This window comes from Corythoichthys intestinalis, chromosome 4 (assembly GCF_030265065.1).
Source record: "Corythoichthys intestinalis isolate RoL2023-P3 chromosome 4, ASM3026506v1, whole genome shotgun sequence".
Lineage (NCBI taxonomy): Eukaryota > Metazoa > Chordata > Actinopteri > Syngnathiformes > Syngnathidae > Corythoichthys > Corythoichthys intestinalis.
Window position 1 is genome coordinate 6,288,377 of NC_080398.1, and position 19,194 is coordinate 6,307,570.

The following is a 19,194-nucleotide window of genomic DNA, read 5'->3' on the forward strand; positions in this document are numbered from 1 at the left end:
CATTTAAGCTAGCGGACTTTTGGTATGGAAGTTCGCCAATTGTTGTAAACATTAGCATTATGTAGCATTTCAGCTAACAGACTTTTGCTATGCAAGTTAGCCAATCGTTGTAAACATTAGCATTATATATGTAAGCTAGCGGACTTTTGCTTGTGCGAGTTGGCCAATTGATGTAAACATTAGCATTATATAGCATTTAAGCTAGCGGACTTTTGCTACGAAAGTTAGCCAATAGTTGTAAACATTAGCATTATGTAGCATTTCAGCTAACGGACTTTTGCTATGCAAGTTAGCCAATTGTTGTAAACATTAGCATTATATATGTAAGCTAGCGGACTTTTGCTTGTGCGAGTTGGCCAATTGATGTAAGCATTAGCATTATATAGCATTTAAGCTACTGGACTTTTGCTACGAAAATTAGCCAATTGTTGTAAACATTAGCACAATATAGCATTTAAACTAGCGGACTTTAGCCCTTTGCAAGTTACCCAATTGTTGTAAACATTAGCATGTTACAGCATTTAAGCAAGCAGACTATTGCCATGTGCAAGTTAGCCAATTGTTCTAAACACTAGCATTCTGTAGCATTGAAGCTAGCAGACTTTTGCTACGAAAGTTAGCCAATTGTTGTAAACATTAGCATTATATAGCATTTAAGCTCACTGACTTTTGCTATGCAAGTTAGCCAATTGTTGTAAACATTAGCATTATATACGTAAGCTAGCGGACTTTTGCTTGTGCGAGTTGGCCAATTGATGTAAACATTAGCATTATATAGCATTTAAGCTAGTGGACTTTTGCTACAAAAGTTAGCCAATGGTTGTAAACATTAGCATTATATAGCATTTAAGCTTATGTACTTTTGCTACGCAAGTTAACCATTTGTTGTAAACATTAGCACAACATAGCATTTAAACTAGCGGACTTTTTCCCTTTGCAAGTTAGCCATATGTTGAAAACATTAGCATATTACAGCATTTAAGCTAGCGGACTATTGCCATGTGCAAGTTAGCCAATTGTTGTAAACACTAGCATTATATAGCATTTAAGCTCACTGACTTTTGCTATGCAATTAAGCCTATTGTTGTAAACATTAGCATTATATAGCATTTAAGCTAGCGGATCATTGTTTCGCAAGTTATTCAATTGTTGTAAACATTAGCATTATAAAGCATTTATGATAGCAGATTTTTGCTATGTAAGTTAGGCAATTATTGTAAACATTAGCATTATGTAGCAACTAACCTAGCGGACCTTTGCTATGCAAGCTAGCCAACTGCAACAATCCAATTGTCTAACTTGCATAGCAAACATCCGCTAGCTTAAATAATATATAATGCTAATGTTTACCAGATTGTTTCTGGTGCGCACCAGATTGCTTAAATTTATTTTATTTCTGTCGATGTCCCTTTAGGAGCTCCGTAGTATGACAATTTGTTGATGAAACATCAGATTCAATAAAAAGGCATGTAGAAATTATAATCATTTTGCATTTTGATCAAATTACATTCAATTTCGATATATTTATCCACACCGATTAATTGTTATACACCTCGGTGTACACCCATTGTTGCCGACTGGAGTGGCAAGCCACCCTGGTGGCCCCATTACAGCTGGTTTCAGTGCCATTGACGGCGGTAGACGTCTAATTCAGTCAAAATGAATTGGATGTCTATTGCTGTCATTGGCAGCCACTGAGCTAACGTATTCTAATGCAAAATTTAAGTAGCAACCTTTTTAAAACAATATATCATTTCTTGGCATCAGCATATCGATAATGTTTTGGGTGACAAAGTGTCACGATATATCACCATATTTGATATTTAATCAACATCAATGGCAGCCAGTGACTCAAAATCAAGCAAACAACTGAACATTTATTTGCAATCCATTTCCGTTCCTGACCTCTCCTTGAACTTGCGACCGACCGCGCCTTCCTCCATTTTTTTTTTTTTTTTTGTGTGGAGGCATCGACCCACTCGGCCATTGAGAAACAGACGGAGCCAGCGCCCTGCTTATTAGCGCTCAGTTTTTTTTCTTAAAGGGACCGGCGCGCTAATGGTCCGTCCGCCGGAACCCGCAGACACCCGCAGAGGCCGCGCCGCCGCTTTAACGAGGCTAATCGAGCAGGCGGCGCCGCGCGGGATCGCCGACTAACACGTGCCTCTTTTAATCAGCGCGAACGAGGGTCCGGATTAGACAATTACAGGGGCAGAGATGAATCAAACACACAACAAGAATTTACAGTCGCCAGAGGACCCGTTTTGAAAAGCGTACGACCGCCGGGAGCCACCGCTGTCGTTCGTCCGGACGTCTCTGACGTTAATTGAGAACAGTAAATACATTTTATTGTAAATCCTGACCAAAATGAGCAGATTTGGGTACGTTTGCGTGTTGGAGTTGTGAGCTCGGATCATTTTGTCGCAAAATCGGCGTATGCGCTAGCTTGTAAGCCAATTTTTAGGTGGCGTCGATAACCAAAACAGCCGGAATGTAGGGAAAGGAGAGCTGTCGATTTTGCATGAATACCTTCATGTGAGCAAAACGGCACACTGTTCCAACTTTAAACTTTCTAAAAATATACGCAAGAAAGCAGTTTTTTGACCAAAAAAAAGCCTAATTCATTTCCAATGACAAAAACAATTTTCAAATTTCAAAATGTTTCCTTGTACGATACATTTTTAAACAAATTCGAAACATTCACACATAAAAAAACAACAGAAAATCAAGGCTAGTTTCTGCCAAAAACATAAGGTTCCACCAAAATTCGATAAAAAACTTCCCATTCATTTCCTATGCCTCCATTTTTCAATCGAGCAAAAAATGACCCAATCTCAAAAGGAAGCCAAAATAAAAGCCTAAAAATATACAGGAAATGATTGAGAATTGCCCTTAAATCTCAAAGAAAAGACCAATGAACAAGATGTGACCCAAAATAATTGGAAATGACCCATAAATACACAAAAATAAACACGTAACACGTCGCCAAATGAGACATTGTTTGCCATTGACAAAAATTTTCAAATTTCAAAATGTTTGTCCTACATTTTTAATCAGATTAACAAAAAAATATATTCGGGGTCCAAAGGTCACAAAAGTCGTATACATGTAGTCCCCGTATTAAGACTAGAGCTGCAGCTATCGATTATTTTTGTAGCCGATTACTCGATGGACTATTTAGTTCGAATAATCGAATATTCCCATAAGGAACATATGAAATTAAAAATACCTGAGCTGAGCCTCAAACGGTATAAAAAAATAAATAAATGAGTATCTATGTACAACAAAAGAACAATTGGCTAACTTACATAGCAAAAGTCCGCTAGCTTAAATGCTATAAAATGCTAACTGTTTTTTTTTTCAATGCTCTTAACAAATGGTTCAGACACATATTCCCACAAACAGCTAATTATACCAATAAACTAAATTACGAATGCATTAAAAAAAACTTTTGTTCAAACAAAAACTTAGCTTATCTAAAATGTCAATGTAAACTTGTGCATTTATTGAAGATTTAACCACAGCCATATCCCCACTGCCTTTGCCTGACATGCAGCCCCATATCATCAAGGACGGAGGGAATTTTGATGTTTTCTTCAGGCAGTCATCTTTTTAAATCCCACTGGAACAGTACCAAACAAAAGTTCCAGCATCATCACCTTGTCAAGAGTCAAGAATCTGCATTGGACAAGACTGCAAGCTGTCATAAAAGCCAGAGGTGGTGCTACTAAATACTCGAGATGTGGTTATTTCTTTGTTTGTTTCTCATGATTCCATATATTTTTCCTCTGAATGGAGTGATTCTATATTTATTTCCCTGCACTTGCTCTATAAAAGTAACATTTACTGACCACCACAATGTTTTTTATTCATTTCTTTTAGTGTCTCTGAATGCTAAAGAGTCGCATTTATTTAACTCATTCAATATTTTTTTTCAAGCTTTTTATCTGAGTTTGTTCTACATGATAAAATGTCTGAGTGAGTGCTCGTCCGAGACTGCTGATTCCATACTTTTTGCTAGGGGTTGTACTATCCAGCTGGTTCGCAACATCTCTTAAGTAACCCTGAAAGTGACGCTAACAACACAAGCAGAGCTAGCCAGACTCCACAATCCATCCAGCCAATCATAACTGACTCCGCCTAATGCATTTGATTGACAGCACAGGCCTCACTGTCCTGCAAAACGACATTATGAAATAAAAAGGCCATTGTGAAAAAAGACATTATGAAAAAAATGACTGTGAAAAATGCTATTTTTGTAAAATCTCACTGTGCTGAAAGACGACATTACGAAATAAAAAGGCTATTGTGGCAAAAGGAATTATGAAAAAAAAATACTTTGTGAAAAACACTTTTTATCTTGTAAAATCGTTTTCATAACAATTTGACCTTATTTTACAATGTGAGGCAAGGCAAGCCAAATTTATTTACAGTATATAGCACAATTCAACACAACGCTTTACATCACATGAAGATCATAAACATCACATTAAATCAATTGAACATAAAAATATAAACAATCGAAATAGGAAATAAACTTATACATAAAAATCGCTTTTAATTACGATTAGAGTAAAAAAAAAAAAATTTTTTTTTTTTTAAAATACTACTACTAATAATAATATTAATATTTGAAATGGCAGTGGAGATAAAGCACAAGAGGAATAGAAAGCAAATAGCTTGAAATAGATAGACAGTTATGTATATACTGTGCTAAACAAAGTGTTTTTAGCCCTGATTTAAATGAGCTAACAGTTTGAGCATACTTCAGACCTTCAGGTAACTTGCTCCAGAGGTGAGGAGCATAATAACTAAATGCTGCCTCACCCTGCTTGGTTCTTGTTCTTGGAACATGCAGAAGACCGGTTCCAGACGACCTAGATGTCTCATAGGAATCTAACAAGTCAAGCATGTATTTTGGTCCAAGGCCATTAAGTGTTTTGTAGTATTTTATAGTCTATCCTTTGACTCACTGGTAGCCAGTGTCGCGATTTCAAAGCTGGTGTAATGTGGTCCAGCTTCCTTGTATTTGTGAGGACTCTGGCTGCAGCATTCTGTACTAGCTGCAGCTTCCTGACTGATTTTTTATCAAGACCCGTAAATATACCTACCAATATGCTAGCTAAAAATTGGATGTCCATCACCGACAATGGCAAAAAATACCTAAATCTTTTTTTTTTTTTCCTCCAGAGTAAAATTCGGTGAATCGATTTCCACGTTACAACTGAAAATCGACAGATTTTTTGCTTATCTCAATGATTTCGTGACAGAAAAAAAAAAAATTTCAATGACTGCTAGCTAAGAATTGAACATCCATCACCGTCAATGGCAGCCAATGTCTTAATCCATTTTTTTTTCTTTTTCATAGTACAATTTGCGAATCAGTTTTCGTGCCGCAACTAAAAATCCACTGATTTCTGACGAACCTTGACGATTTGAACAAAAAAAAAAACAAACAACAACAACAAAAAACACAGTTAAGAATTGAACTTCCATCACAGTCAATGGCATCCAACGACTCCCTCAATTTTCCCTTTCTTTCTTTTGCAGTAAAATCAGGTCCTGTGCTGCACCTAAAAAACCACCAACAATCACTAAGAATGAGTGATTTTTTGTTTTGTTTAAAAAATCACCCAATCCACTCCAGAAAAGGATGACATCATCATAACTCGCCCTCGTGCTCGCACTGTTCTTTTTCCTCCATAGTAATATGGGGGGGGGTCATTCCCACCACCATGCTTGACTGTAGGCATGACACACTTATTGTTGTACTCCTCACCTGGTCGCCGTCACACATGCTTGAGACCATCGGAACCAAACAAATGAATCTTCGTCTCATCAGACCATCTAGTAATCCATGTGCTTCGTTGACATGTCGTCAGCAAACTGTTTTCAGGCTTTCTTAAGTACCGTCTTCAGAAGAGGCTTCCTCCTGGGGTGACAGCCATGCACACCAATTTGATGTATGGTCTGAGCACGAACAGGCTGACCCCCCCACCTCTTCAATCTCTGCAGCAATGCTGACAGCACTCCTGTAACGAGTCTAGGGCTCCAGCTATCGAATATTTTAGTAATCGAGTAATCGACTGAAAATTCTATCGATTAATCGAGTAATTGGATAAAACATAGTTTTAGGTGAAGAGCAATTATCAATATACATGAGAAAACAAGACATTTCATCTAATATTGAACCATTTTCAGTCAATCAATGTCTTTATTTTCGATGTACATTGTTGAAAACAGCCAACAATTGCATCTCAGGTGTAACTAGAATAAAAAAAAAGACTAATTCACTGCTTTCACTCAAAAAACTTAGGTCTTATACGATATATATATTAGGGCTGTCAAACGATTACAATTTTTAATCGAGTTAATTACAGCTTAAAAATCAATTATAATTAATCGCAATTCAAACCATCTATAAAATATGCCATATTTTTCTGTAAATTATTGTTGGAATGGAAAGATAAGACACAAGATGGATATATATATATATATATATATATATATATATATATATACAGTGCCTTGCAAAAGTATTCGGCCCCCTTGAATCTTGCAACCTTTCACCACATTTCAGGCTTCAAACATGAAGATATGAAATTTAATTTTTTTGTCAAGAATCAACAACAAGTGGGACACAATTGTGTAGTGGAACAACATTTATTGGATAATTTAAACTTTTTTTTACAAATAAAAAACTGAAAAGTGGGGCGTGCAATATTATTCGGCCCCTTTACTTTCAGTGCACCGAACTCACTCCAGAAGTTCAGTGAGGATCTCTGAATGATCCAATGTTGTCCTAAATGACCGATGATGATAAATAGAATCCAACTGTGTGTAATCAAGTCTCCGTATAAATGCACCTGCTCTGTGATAGTCTCAGGGTTCTGTTTAAAGTGCAGAGAGCATTATGAAAACCAAGGAACACACCAGGCAGGTCCGAGATACTGTTGTGGAGAAGTTTAAAGCCGGATTTGGATACAAAAAGATTTCCCAAGCTTTAAACATCTCAAGGAGCACTGTGCAAGCCATCATATAGAAATGGAAGGAGCATCAGACCACTGCAAATCTACCAAGACCCGGCCGTCCTTCCAAACTTTCTTCTCAAACAAGGAGAAAACTGATCAGAGATGCAGCCAAGAGGCCCATGATCACTCTGGATGAACTGCAGAGATCTACAGCTGAGGTGGGAGAGTCTGTCCATAGGACAACAATCAGTCGTACACTGCACAAATCTGGCCTTTATGGAAGAGTGGCAAGAACAAAAGCCATTTCTCAAAGATATCCATAAAAAGTCTCGTTTAAAGTTTGCCACAAGCCACCTGGGAGACACACCAAACATATGGAAGAAGGTGCTCCGGTCAGATGAAACCAAAATTGAACTTTTTGGCCACAATGCAAAACGATATGTTTGGCGTAAAAGCAACACAGCTCATCACCCTGAACACACCATCCCCACTGTCAAACATGGTGGTGGCAGCATCATGGTTTGGGCCTGCTTTTCTTCAGCAGGGACAGGGAAGATGGTTAAAATGGATGCAGCCAAATACAGGAACATTCTGGAAGAAAACCTGTTGGTATCTGCACAAGACCTGAGACTGGGACGGAGATTTATCTTCCAACAGGACAATGATCCAAAACATAAAGCCAAATCTACAATGGAATGGTTAAAAAATAAACGTATCCAGGTGTTAGAATAGCCAAGTCAAAGTCCAGACCTGAATCCAATGGAGAATCTGTGGAAAGAGCTGAAGACTGCTGTTCACAAACACTCTCCATCCAACCTCACTGAGCTGGAGCTGTTTTGCAAGGAAGAATGGGCAAGAATGTCAGTCTCTCGATGTGCAAAACTGATAGAAACATACCCCAAGCGACTTGCAGCTGTAATTGGAGCAAAAGGTGGCGCTACAAAGTATTAACGCAAGGGGGCCGAATAATATTGCACGCCCCACTTTTCAGTTTTTTATTTGTTAAAAAAGTTTAAATTATCCAATAAATTTTGTTCCGCTTCACGATTTTGTCCCACTTGTTGTTGATTCTTGACAAAAAATTAAAATTTTATATCCTTATGTTTGAAGCCTGAAATGTGGCGAAAGGTTGCAAGGTTCAAGGGGGCCGAATACTTTTGCAAGGCACTGTATATTTTTGACCCAGCAGATTTGATCACTTTTTTCTGTTCACCCATAATAAAGTCATAAAAGAACCAAACTTTATGTTTTTTGTGACAAAGAAGTATCTGTTCCAATCACTCTATCGGAGAAAAATCAGAGTTGTAGAAATAACTGGAAACTCAAGAGAGCCATGACATTATGTTCTTCACAAATGTATGTAAACTTTTGACCGCAACTGTATATTTCTTACCTAAAAATACCTAAACACACATCACTTAAAAGTTAGGTGTTTTCCCATGTGTTTCAATTAAATTTCCATTTGTGTCAAGCTATCTATAAAGTTCTAGTTAAGTTTTAAGTTAGTCTAAACTGTAAGTCCTGGTAAGATTTTGAGTTTTTGCCGTGTTCAAAATAAATGCTGTGCTGTATTGGAGCACATTAGCCATCAGTGCTACTTGGTGTTTTATCCAGCAATGACTACTGAGCTAAAATTGACAGTTAGCATTATTAAGTTTTTATTTTACATCCTCATCACTCTACAGCGCTGTTTTCACAGAACAAATAAAACCTGTATGTAAGACACGTTAGCCACGCATCGACAGTGGTCATAATCAATAGAAACCTGGCCCTTCGCAGGGCTAACGTTACGTGAATGTTGTTTTTTTTTTTTTTAAATAGTTGCCGAGTATTTGTTTCAGCTCTAAATGAGTCACATGATATTTTGGAGGGAAAATGACAAGCAGTACTCAATTTGGACATTTAGGGATGTACATTTCGTCAAAGGGGGTGTACTCACTTTTGTTGCCAGGGGTTTCGATATTAATGGCTATATTTTGAGGGGAAAATAAATGAACTCTATTATATAAGCTGCACACAGACTACTTTTCATTGTGTCAAACTGTTATTTTGTCATAATTCAGTCACAAAAAATGAGTAACAAAAAAAAAAGTAAAAGATTCGATAACATTCTCTTGCAAATATTTAGCCAAAAAGGGAGACGGGGCTCAATTGTTTTTCCCTAGCAATTAAATTTTTGGTGACTGAATTTTTTTTTTTTTTGCTACTGATTTTTTTTTTCAACTGATTTTTGATGCTGAGAAAAAAAAACAATGTTAGAAATTCTAATTCAAACTCCAGTGACACAGATTTACTTTCAATTGATGCGACTGAATTTTTTGCCGCTTAATATTGATGCTATTTTTTTCAATGTAGAAATTCCAACTCCAATGTCACAGATTCACTTCCATTGAAAAAGAGTGAGATTGTGTTGTTTTTTTTTTTTCTTCCTCTGGCTCACCGACTAGCGTGCTGGCTTCTTTTGTCCAAATGTGTCAGTGAGCCACATAAATACAAAATACGCATAAAAAAAAAAAAAAAAAAAAAAAAAACTTCGTTTACAAGCAATTCAGTCACAAAAAATATCCGTTACAAGTAATTCAGCAGCAAAAAAAAATGAGTTGCATGAATATTACATTGCAAAACCTCAGTTGTAAAACATTCAGTCACAAAATTTTAGTGGCAATAAATCAGTTGCAAAGAATTCAGTGGCAAAAAAATTGAGTAGCAAAAAAACAAAAAACAAACAACAAAAAAATTAAGTGGCAAAATAATCAGTTACATGAAATTAAGTGGCAAAAAAATTTAGTAGGAAAAAAAAACAAAAAAACATTCGCAATTATTCATTTGCAAAAATTTGGCCAAAAAGGCAGACAGGAATTGATTGTTTTTCCCTAGCAATTGAATTTTTGGTGACAGATTTTTTTTGTGTGCTCCAACTGATTTTCGATGCTGAGGAAAAAAACGTTAGAAATTCTAATTCAAACTCCAGTGACACAGATTTTCTTCCAATTTTTGCGACAAAATTTTTTGCTACTGAAATTTTTCCAGCTGATTTTTTTGCTGCTGAATATTGATGCATTTTTTAATGTAGAAATTCAAATTTCAATGTCATAGATTGACTTCCATAGAAAAAGAGTGAGGTTGTTTTTTTGTTTTTTTTTTCTTCCTCTGGCTAACCGACTAGCGTGCTGGCTTCTTTTGTCTAAATGTGTCAGTGGGCCACATAAACAAAACCCCCCAAAAACAATCAGCCTCCTCTCCTTTCCCGAAAAAAAAAATTAAATAAAAATTAAGTGGCAAAAAAATGAGTTGCAAGTAATTCAGTCGCAAAAAAATGGAGTGACAAAAAAAAAAACAATTACAGTACAATGAATTCGGTTGCTAATAATTCAGTCACAAAATGTCAGGAGCAAAAAAAAAAAAAAAAAAAAATCAGTTACAAGGAATTCAATGGCAAAAAAATTTAGCAAAAAAATCCATTGGAAAAAAAAAATCATAAAAAATAAAGTGACAAAAAAATGAGTTGCAAAGAATTTAAGCCCCCCCAAAAATCAATTAGAAGGAATTCAGTTGCAAATAAATCAGTCACCAAAAATCGAGTTGCAAAAACTCAATTTCGGTTGTTGTTCCCTGGCAACTGAATTTTTGGTGACTGAATTTTTTTTGGAACTGATTTTCGATGCTGAAAAAAAACCATCGATGTCAGAAATTCTAATTCAAACTCAAATGGCACAGATTTACTTTCAATTTTTGCAGCAGATTTTTTTTTTTTTTTAAATTCAGATTCAGAGTTTATTTGTCATTGTCAGGATGACAACGAAATTCAGATTGGAGTTCAAACAACACTACATAGTCAGTACCCATTAAAACTCGGAATTGATTTATTAAAAAATATATATATATATACTTACATTTGGAAAAAAAAATGTATGCTTCATTTAAATTACAGGCTGTACCAATTAGAGCTGGGAATCTTTGGGCACCTAACGGTTCGATTACGATTACGATTCAGAAGTTCCGATTCGATTATAAAACCATTATTGATGCACCCCCCTCCTTTTTTTTTTTTTTTATGTTTTGTACATTAGTTCCAAAATTGTTCTAAAATACTCTCAGTCTAAACCAAACTACTATTTCAGTGTCAAGTTAACATATAGCAGTAAAAAAATATACAAAAATAACAGTAAATAAAAAACTCTAGTCCCCATTCAGCACCTTTAAACTACATTCAATTATTTTAATGTTGTGAATCAACCGTTTAAGTTGTTAAAATTGCTCCCGTCATTCCATAATTTCCCTTTTGTCTACTTTCGACATGTGAAAGTTTTAAAACTATTTTAAAGATAGATTCAAGTCAATATTTTACCGATTTAGGAGTATTTTAGATAAAAAGTTAATTAGGTTTGCTTGGAAGGAATAGCCTTGCAGGGAAGTGTACTGCTTTAAGATGGCGGCCGTTTACTAATGCCCGCATCTAACTTTTTGTAGTTGTGCTGCAAACGCTGCCGAATCTATATTGCATCTAGTCCTATATAAATGATATCTACCGTAACATTATGTGGATGTAGCAGCTTTGTAGCAGCTTTTCGGCGGCAGTCAGGTATGTTGTTTTGTTTTTTTATCTCGTAGCATGAGTTGAGCAAGAGCCGTGAGTTGAGCATTGGCATTACCCGAGGGGCCGGGTAATGAGAAGCATGATGTTTAGCTACAGTCGCTCCGTTCCTCATTGTCCCGAAGACCGCACGGCGCACTGAGTGTGTTGTACTTCCCCTTTATTTTGCATATTTCAATAATCGGAATTTGGATGTTTGTGAATCGTTCTCGAATCTTCCACGGCCGAATCGCGAATAATCTAAGAATCGGAAATTTTGCACACCTCTAATACCAATTGGATAACACACCACGAGATTTTTTTAATCTGCACATAATAATAAAAATGTGCAAATTCCTCAAGTGGAATAGGGTAAAAAATGCCAATGTTTTGGACATTCCATTTTACTGGTTGTTTATAACTTTAATTTTTTAAAAAAGTGCATCTTTATTGTATGTTTTATCAGCAGAGAGTTCTGAATGCCAGAAGTGTATCTAGGCAAGGGTTGGTAGGTTAGCAGGAAAAAAAAAATCATGGGGCCAATAACAAAAAACATTTTCAGTACCATATTTTCCATTCACAATCAAAAATGAACCCACTTGTTCAAAACTACGTACGTCACGTTAACATTGACTGCCATTGACAGTGATAGACGTCCAATCCACTAAGCAAGGGGTCGGCAACCCGTGGCTCTAAAGCCGCGTGCGGCTCTTTAGCGTTGCCCTAATGGCTCCCTGGAGCGTTTTAAAAATGTTTGAAAATGGAAAAATATGGTGGAGGGAAATATATTTTTAGTTTTAATATGGTTTCTGTAGGAGGAACAACATGACACAAACATCCTTCTAATTCATGAATATTATAATGAAGTTAAACTTGAGGGGGCATTGTACAACTGAGTAGTCAAGTGGTGCGTCATTCTCTATTGGATTCACTACAGAGAAAATAAACATTTACCGTATTTTCCGCACGATAAGGCACATCGGAGTATAAGGCGCACCTTCAATGAGTGGCCTATTTTAAAACCATTTTCATGTATGGTAAATGGTGTTATACTTGTATAGCGCTTTTCCACCTTTCAAGGCGCTCAAAGCGCTTTACACTACATAGCCATCTACCTACTGGACCTACAGCACCAGGAGCAATGTTGGGTTCAGTATCTTGCTCAAGGATACTTGGGCGAGTTCATCAGGGCAGCGAATCGAACCCACAACCTCTGGGTTGGGGGACAACTACTCTACCACTGAGCCATGCCATCCCATGCCACGTGATTAGGGCACACAGCATCATAAGGCGCAGTAGTAGTAGTAGTAGTATTAGCAGTTGGCGTTGCGTTATGCATTCACAAGGTGGAGCTGAGCTAAATGGAATGTCGTGCCATGATTAACTAATACTGATCCATATACAAGACACATCGGAGTATAGGTCACACCTCCAATGAATGGCCTATTTTAAATCTGTTTTCGTGTACAGTGGGGCAAATAAGTATTTAGTCAACCACTATATGTGCAAGTTCTCCCACTTGAAAATATTAGAGAGGCCTGTAATTGTCAACATGGGTAAACCTCAACCATGAGAGACAGAATGGGAATTTTTTTTTTAATGTTTTGGAATATTGTAAGCATATAGGCCGTCGTGCCAATCTTTTAAGCAATAGTACACGAGATGCTGTTGTTTAATGTCAGTCATTAGTGGTACGAGAGGGCTGCGTACGCTGTACTCGAGTATCACCAATGACGTTAAACAACAGCATCAAGTGTACTATTGCGATTATATAACGGACCACCACATTTAAATCAGCATAAAATGTGTTCATTAATATGATAGGATAAATATGTTTGTAAACCACAGAGTCAAGGCACGAATATAACGGTGCAGTGATAGATTTGGTGATGAGGCCCTAGCCATGTACAGTGGGGCAAATATGTATTTAGTCAACCACTAATTGTGCAAGTTCTCCCACTTGAAAATATTAGAGAGGCCTGTAATTGTAAACATGAGTAAACCTCAACCATGAGAGAGAATGTGGGAAAAAAACCCAGAAGATCACATTGTTTGATTTTTAAATAATTTATTTGCAAATCATGGTGGAAAATAAGTATTTGGTCAATACCAAAAGTTCATCTCAATACTTTGTTATGTACCCTTTGTTGGCAATAACGGAGGCCAAACGTTTTCTGTAACTCTTCACAAGCTTTTCACACACTGTTGCTGGTATTTTGGCCCATTCCTCCATGCAGATCTCCTCTAGAGCAGTGATGTTTTGGGGCTGTCGTTGAGCAACACGGACTGTCAACTCCCTCCACAGATTTTCTATGGGGTTGAGATCTAGAGACTGGCTAGGCCACTTCAGGACCTTGAAATGCTTCTTATGAAGCCACTCCTTTGTTGCCCTGGCTGTGTGTTTGAGATCATTGTCATGCTGAAAGACCCAGCCACGTCTCATCATCAATGACCTTGCTGACGGAAGGAGATTTTCATTCAAAATCTCTCGATACATGGCCCCATTCATTCTTTCCGTTACACAGATCAATTGTCCTTGTCCCTTTGCAGAAAAACAACCCCAAAGCATGATGTTTCCAACCCCATGCTTCACAGTGGGTATGGTGCAATTCAGTATTGTTTGTCCTCCAAACATGAGAACCTGTGTTTCTACCGAAAAGTTCTATTTTGGTTTCATCTGACCATAACACATTCTCCCAGTCCTCTTCTGGATCATCCAAATGCTCTCTAGCGAACCGCAGACGAGCCTGGACGTGTACTACAATCAGCAGGGGGACACGTCTGGCAGTGCAGGATTTGAGTCCCTGGCGGCGCATTGTGTTACTGATAGTAGCCTTTGTTACTGTGGTCCCAGCTCTCTGTAGGTCATTCACAAGATCCCCCGTGTGGTTCTGGGATTTTTGCTCACCGTTCTTGTTATCATTTTGACGCCACGGGGTGAGATCTTGCATGGAGCCTCAGATCGAGGGAGATTATCAGTGGTCTTGTATGTCTTCCATTTTCTAATTGCTCCCACAGTTGATTTCTTTACACCAAGCGTTTTACCTATTGCAGATTCAGTCTGCCCTGCCTGGTGCAGGTCTACAATTTTGTCTCTGGTGTCCTTCGACAGCTCTTTGGTCTTGGCCATAGTGGAGTTTGGAGTGTGACTGACTGAGATTGTGGACAGGTGTCTTTTATAGCGATAATGAGTTAAAACAGGTGCCATTAATACAGATCACGAGTGGACCCTCGTTAGACCTCGTTAGAAGAAGTTAGACCTCTTTGACAGCCAGAAATCTTGCTTGTTTGTAGGTGACCAAATACTTATTTTCCACTCTAATTTGGAAATAAACTCTTTAAAAATCAAACAATGTCATTTTCTGTTTTTTTCCACATTCTGTCTCTCATGGTTGAGAGAGACTCACGTTGACAATTACAGGCCTCTCTAATCTTTTCAAGTGGGAGAACTTGCACAATTAGTGGTTGACTAAATACTTATTTGCCCCACTGTATAGGGCGCACTGCATTACAAGGCGCAGTAGTAGTAGTAGTAGTAGCAATATTGGTTGGCGTTGCGTTGTGCATCCACAAGATGGATGGAGCTGAGCTAAACCGAAGCAAAAAAAATTTACCATGAAGCAAAGAAAAAAAAAGTTGAGGTCGTAGCAAAAAAATAAAAAAACAATTCCGTTATTTTGAACATGCATTGTGCGGCTTAATTTCCAGGTTAACAATTGCAAAAATGGAGTGTGTTCACCCGTGGGCCAGGCTAATCGAGTTTTACTTTGAAATAGGCCTAATATTGTCAGACCGAGACGACGAGGAGGACTCAGTTGCGGAGTTTCGGGCAAAAAAACTTTTATTTTGAAAACAGAGGTTCTTCTGCTGACATGCGGGGATGAGAAAAAGTACAAACAGAAAGCGCTCCAACGGAGGAATGAGTCAGAATGACAAGAATCAAAAATAAGGTTTCAAACACAAAGCACTCCAAAAGGGAGGTAAGGCAAAAAATAAAGCACTCCAAATGGAGGAAAAAGTCAAGCTGGCTAGGATCAAAATTTACAAACACAAAGCACTCCAAATGGAGGATAATGCACAGAATAACTATGGCTAGAGGCTGATGTGACTGACCTTAGATAAAAGACACTTCTGCACAGGACAAGGGAAACTAAGGCAATATATACACAGGGGGTAATGGGGAACAGGTGGAAACAATAGGTGATTAGGTGGCCAGAGGAAGGGCAAGTACGCAGACACGAGGAGGGTGAAGCCTTCAAAATAAAACAGGAATTAACTATTAAGCACGTAATATCTGCGTGAGGGATATCTCTTGACCGTTCCAAGTCTTCCTCCATCCGTCATTCGACTTCCAAAACTCAAACTGACCTGGAGGCACAATTATCTTCCAGGATTTTTTTTTCTTTGCGTCGATGTTTTTTTTTTTTTTTTTTTTTTTTAAGTCTTTGCTTCGATGTAAAAAATTTTTTTGCTTCGATGTGGAAATTTTTTTATGTTTTTTACTTCAACCTCTAATTTTTTACTTCCGTGTTTTTTTGTTTTTTTTTTTTGCTTTGATGTAAAAAGATTTTTGCCTCGATTTGATAAAAAAAAAAATAGTTTTTTTGCTTCGATGTAATTTTTTTTTACTTTCACCTCCATTTTTTTTTTTTACTTCCGTTTTGTTTTTGCTTCGATGTAATTTTTTTTTTTTTTTACTTTGACCTCTATTTTTTTTACTTCTGTGTTTTTTTTTGTTTTTTTTGCTTCGATGTAAAAAAATTGCCTTGATGGGAAAAAAATGTTTTTTTTTGCTTCGATGTAAATTTTTTTTTGCTTTGACCTCTATTTTTTTCACTTCTGTGTTTTTTTTTTTTTTTTTTTGCTTCGATGTAAAAAAAAATGCCTTGATGGGGAAAAAAAGTTTTTTTTGCTTCGATGTAAATTTGTTTTTGCTTTGACCTCTATTTTTTTACTTCCGTTTTTTATTTTTGCTTCGATTTAAAAAAAATCGTGAATTTTTTTTTGCTTCGATGTATTTTTTTTTGTCCTTTGACCTCAATTTTTTTTTTTACTTCCATGTTTTTTTTTGTTGTTGTTTTTTTTTTTGCTTGACACCAAAAAAATCTTCCTTGTCCTTTTAGGGACACGTTTTTTGTTTTTTTTTTAAGTCAAACCCCCCCACCCCCCATCTTAGGGGCGCCGTAAAAATCACAGCAAAGGGGTGATTCAGGAAAAAAAATAAGGTAGACATTCAAACTCCAAAGGCACAGATTGACTTCCATAGAAAACTAGTGAGGTTGATTTTTTTCTTCCTCTGGCTAACCGACTATACCGCGCTGGCTTCTTTTGTCCAAATGTGTCAGTGGGCCACATAAACAAGCCCCCCAAAAACAGGAGCAGCCTCCTCTCCTTTCCCTACACGCACGCACGCAAGCACGCCCCCCTCCCTGCCTTCCCTTCCCTTCCTCCCAACAGCACGTTGCCTTTTGAACAGTCTGGCGCGTCCCAGACGACAAAGAAAGCCGACGCTCCGGTGACATTGACGGCGTCGGATGGGGAAAGCGTGCGATCGATTACTCCCCAAACAAAACTGATCGCAATACGATCACCGGAATCGACTATAAAACAGATCAAGATCAGATCACGATGGAACTTGTGGGGAAGGATAAGTGTGAGAACGAATAAAAGAAGGAGGGGTACCCAAAAAAAAAAAAAAAAAAATTACAACCACTCCCTTTCTTTGTTTTCATTGCCTTCCATTGACGACAATAGACGTCCAAACGATTATTCGTATTATCAACGCCTTGTAATGGATTGGACTTCTACTAGTGATCCACTCATTTCGATTCACAGGATAGGGATGATTGGACGCCGTGTTGAATACACTAGACGTCCAATCTATTTGAAGTTGGAGGGTTGGTAGCGAATGAAGAAAAGTTTAGCGTCCTGATTTTTTGTTAAACTATCAAATAATATTGATAATAATCTGTTCTGCTAAACTAGGAATGCATGGATAAACTTGGCTGCCATTGGCGGCAATAGACGCCCAATCCATTTGAAGTGGGAGAGACGGCGCCAAACCCTCCCTCAAATGGATTGGACAACAATTAGTGATTAAAGCAATTGGAGGAAGGGTGAAAATGTTATTTTTCGACTTATTGACCGTGCTAGACGTCCAATCTATTTGAAGTGGGAGGGTCATTCGCTGCTAGCCCTCCAAGTACAAATAGATTGGGCGTGTACTAATGGTAAACTAATTGATGGGAGGGTGTAAATTTCTTTCATTTTATTTTTTTTTAACTCAGTATGCCAATGACTGTGCTAGACGTCCAATTCCTGGTTGGATGGAGGGTTGGCAGATGTTAATTTTCTGCCAGACCTCCCACTTCAAGCACTAAAACAATTTGGCCGGACGACAAACAAAATGTCATTTTCAGAAAGATGAACATTCATTCGCTGCCGATCTTCCCCCGTCCAAAAGAATTGGACGTCCACAAATAATAAACACCAGCGCCACGTGATTGGACGTGTATCGTCGTCAAGTTCAAGCAAGGCGAAGACTAAAAGGGGAAAAAAAGTTTGCAAAGAAACGCATGCTCGTGTGGGTTCGGGTTTGGGGTTACCTTGCCTGCCCACGATCTCGGCCACATGCTCGGAACTGGGCACCGGGACGCATTCCGTTATGTTGCACCCGCGTCCTTTGGGCTCCCCGGACGAGGCGTCGTAAAGGGCGCACAACTTGCTCTTGCCTTCCCCGCCTGCGATTCCCCCCGCGCCGCCGCCGACGTGGTGGTTGTTGTTGTTGTTGTTGCTCCGGTCTTGGACTCCGGCGCTCGGAGCTCCTCCGCCGATAACAACACTCCCTCCGCCGCCGCCGCCTCCTCCTCCACCGCCGCCTTCCTCGCCCTCGCCGAGCCCTAAGAGCGACAGCTGTCCGAGCGCGACCCTCAGGGCGCGGGAGTCGTCCTCGTCGTCGTCCGGGGGTCCCAGCAGCCCCGCCTCGCCCCCGAAGCCGGTGCCGGTCAGATCGGCGCCGTAGCCGCCGTTTTTCTCCATGATCCCTGCGAGCACGAGCAGGCTCGGCATGGCTAAACAAAAGAGTGGTGCGAGACAAAGACGACGGGGAAAGAGACTGGAGAGAGAAACAGCCTCCTCGCAGCCGCCTCCTTCCAATGGCCCCCCCTTACTCGTTTTCTGCGCTAGTCCCTCCCACGGACCGCCCCTCCCTACCTAAATCCCACCCTGCCTCCCCCACGGACCCCGCGCTACTTATTCCAGTACTCGCCGAAAAATGCTCCAGGAGAGGGGACCGGTCGCACGAGGGGCGCAAAGCCGGCGGCTGCGCGCTCTTCCCGGCGTTGAACTTGCTGATGCCTCGGGGAGTGGATAGGTGGATGTTGTGTGTGTGGGGGGGGGGGGGCGCGCATGCTCCACCCAGTCTGGCTCCTCCGAGCCGCTCCTTTATTCATCCTCATGCTCCCATGCAAGGAAACATAACAGTGGTACCTCTACTTACGAAATTGGTTCTGGAAGTAGTTTCGTAACTTGAAAATAGATTTTCCATGTAAATCTTCTCATCCAGGGGTCTCCAAACTACGGCCGGCGGGCCAGACTCCACAATTGGTGCAGCCCCCTGTACAATACCAGAGAGCATTTTGATTCCCCCCC

At 39.0% G+C, this 19,194-nt stretch overlaps 1 protein-coding gene across 1 annotated transcript in view; it reads right to left on the bottom strand.

Annotated features, from left to right (window-relative positions):
- mex3a (mex-3 RNA binding family member A) overlaps positions 1–18,663 on the bottom strand; it is a 43,319-nt gene extending 24,656 nt beyond the window's left edge. The window contains exon 1 of the mRNA XM_057834312.1: positions 18,150–18,663. Coding sequence (XP_057690295.1) covers positions 18,150–18,612 — 463 coding nt within the window. The 5' untranslated portion in view covers positions 18,613–18,663. The remainder of the gene's footprint in view (positions 1–18,149) is intronic.
- Between the last annotated feature and the right edge of the window lie 531 nt (positions 18,664–19,194).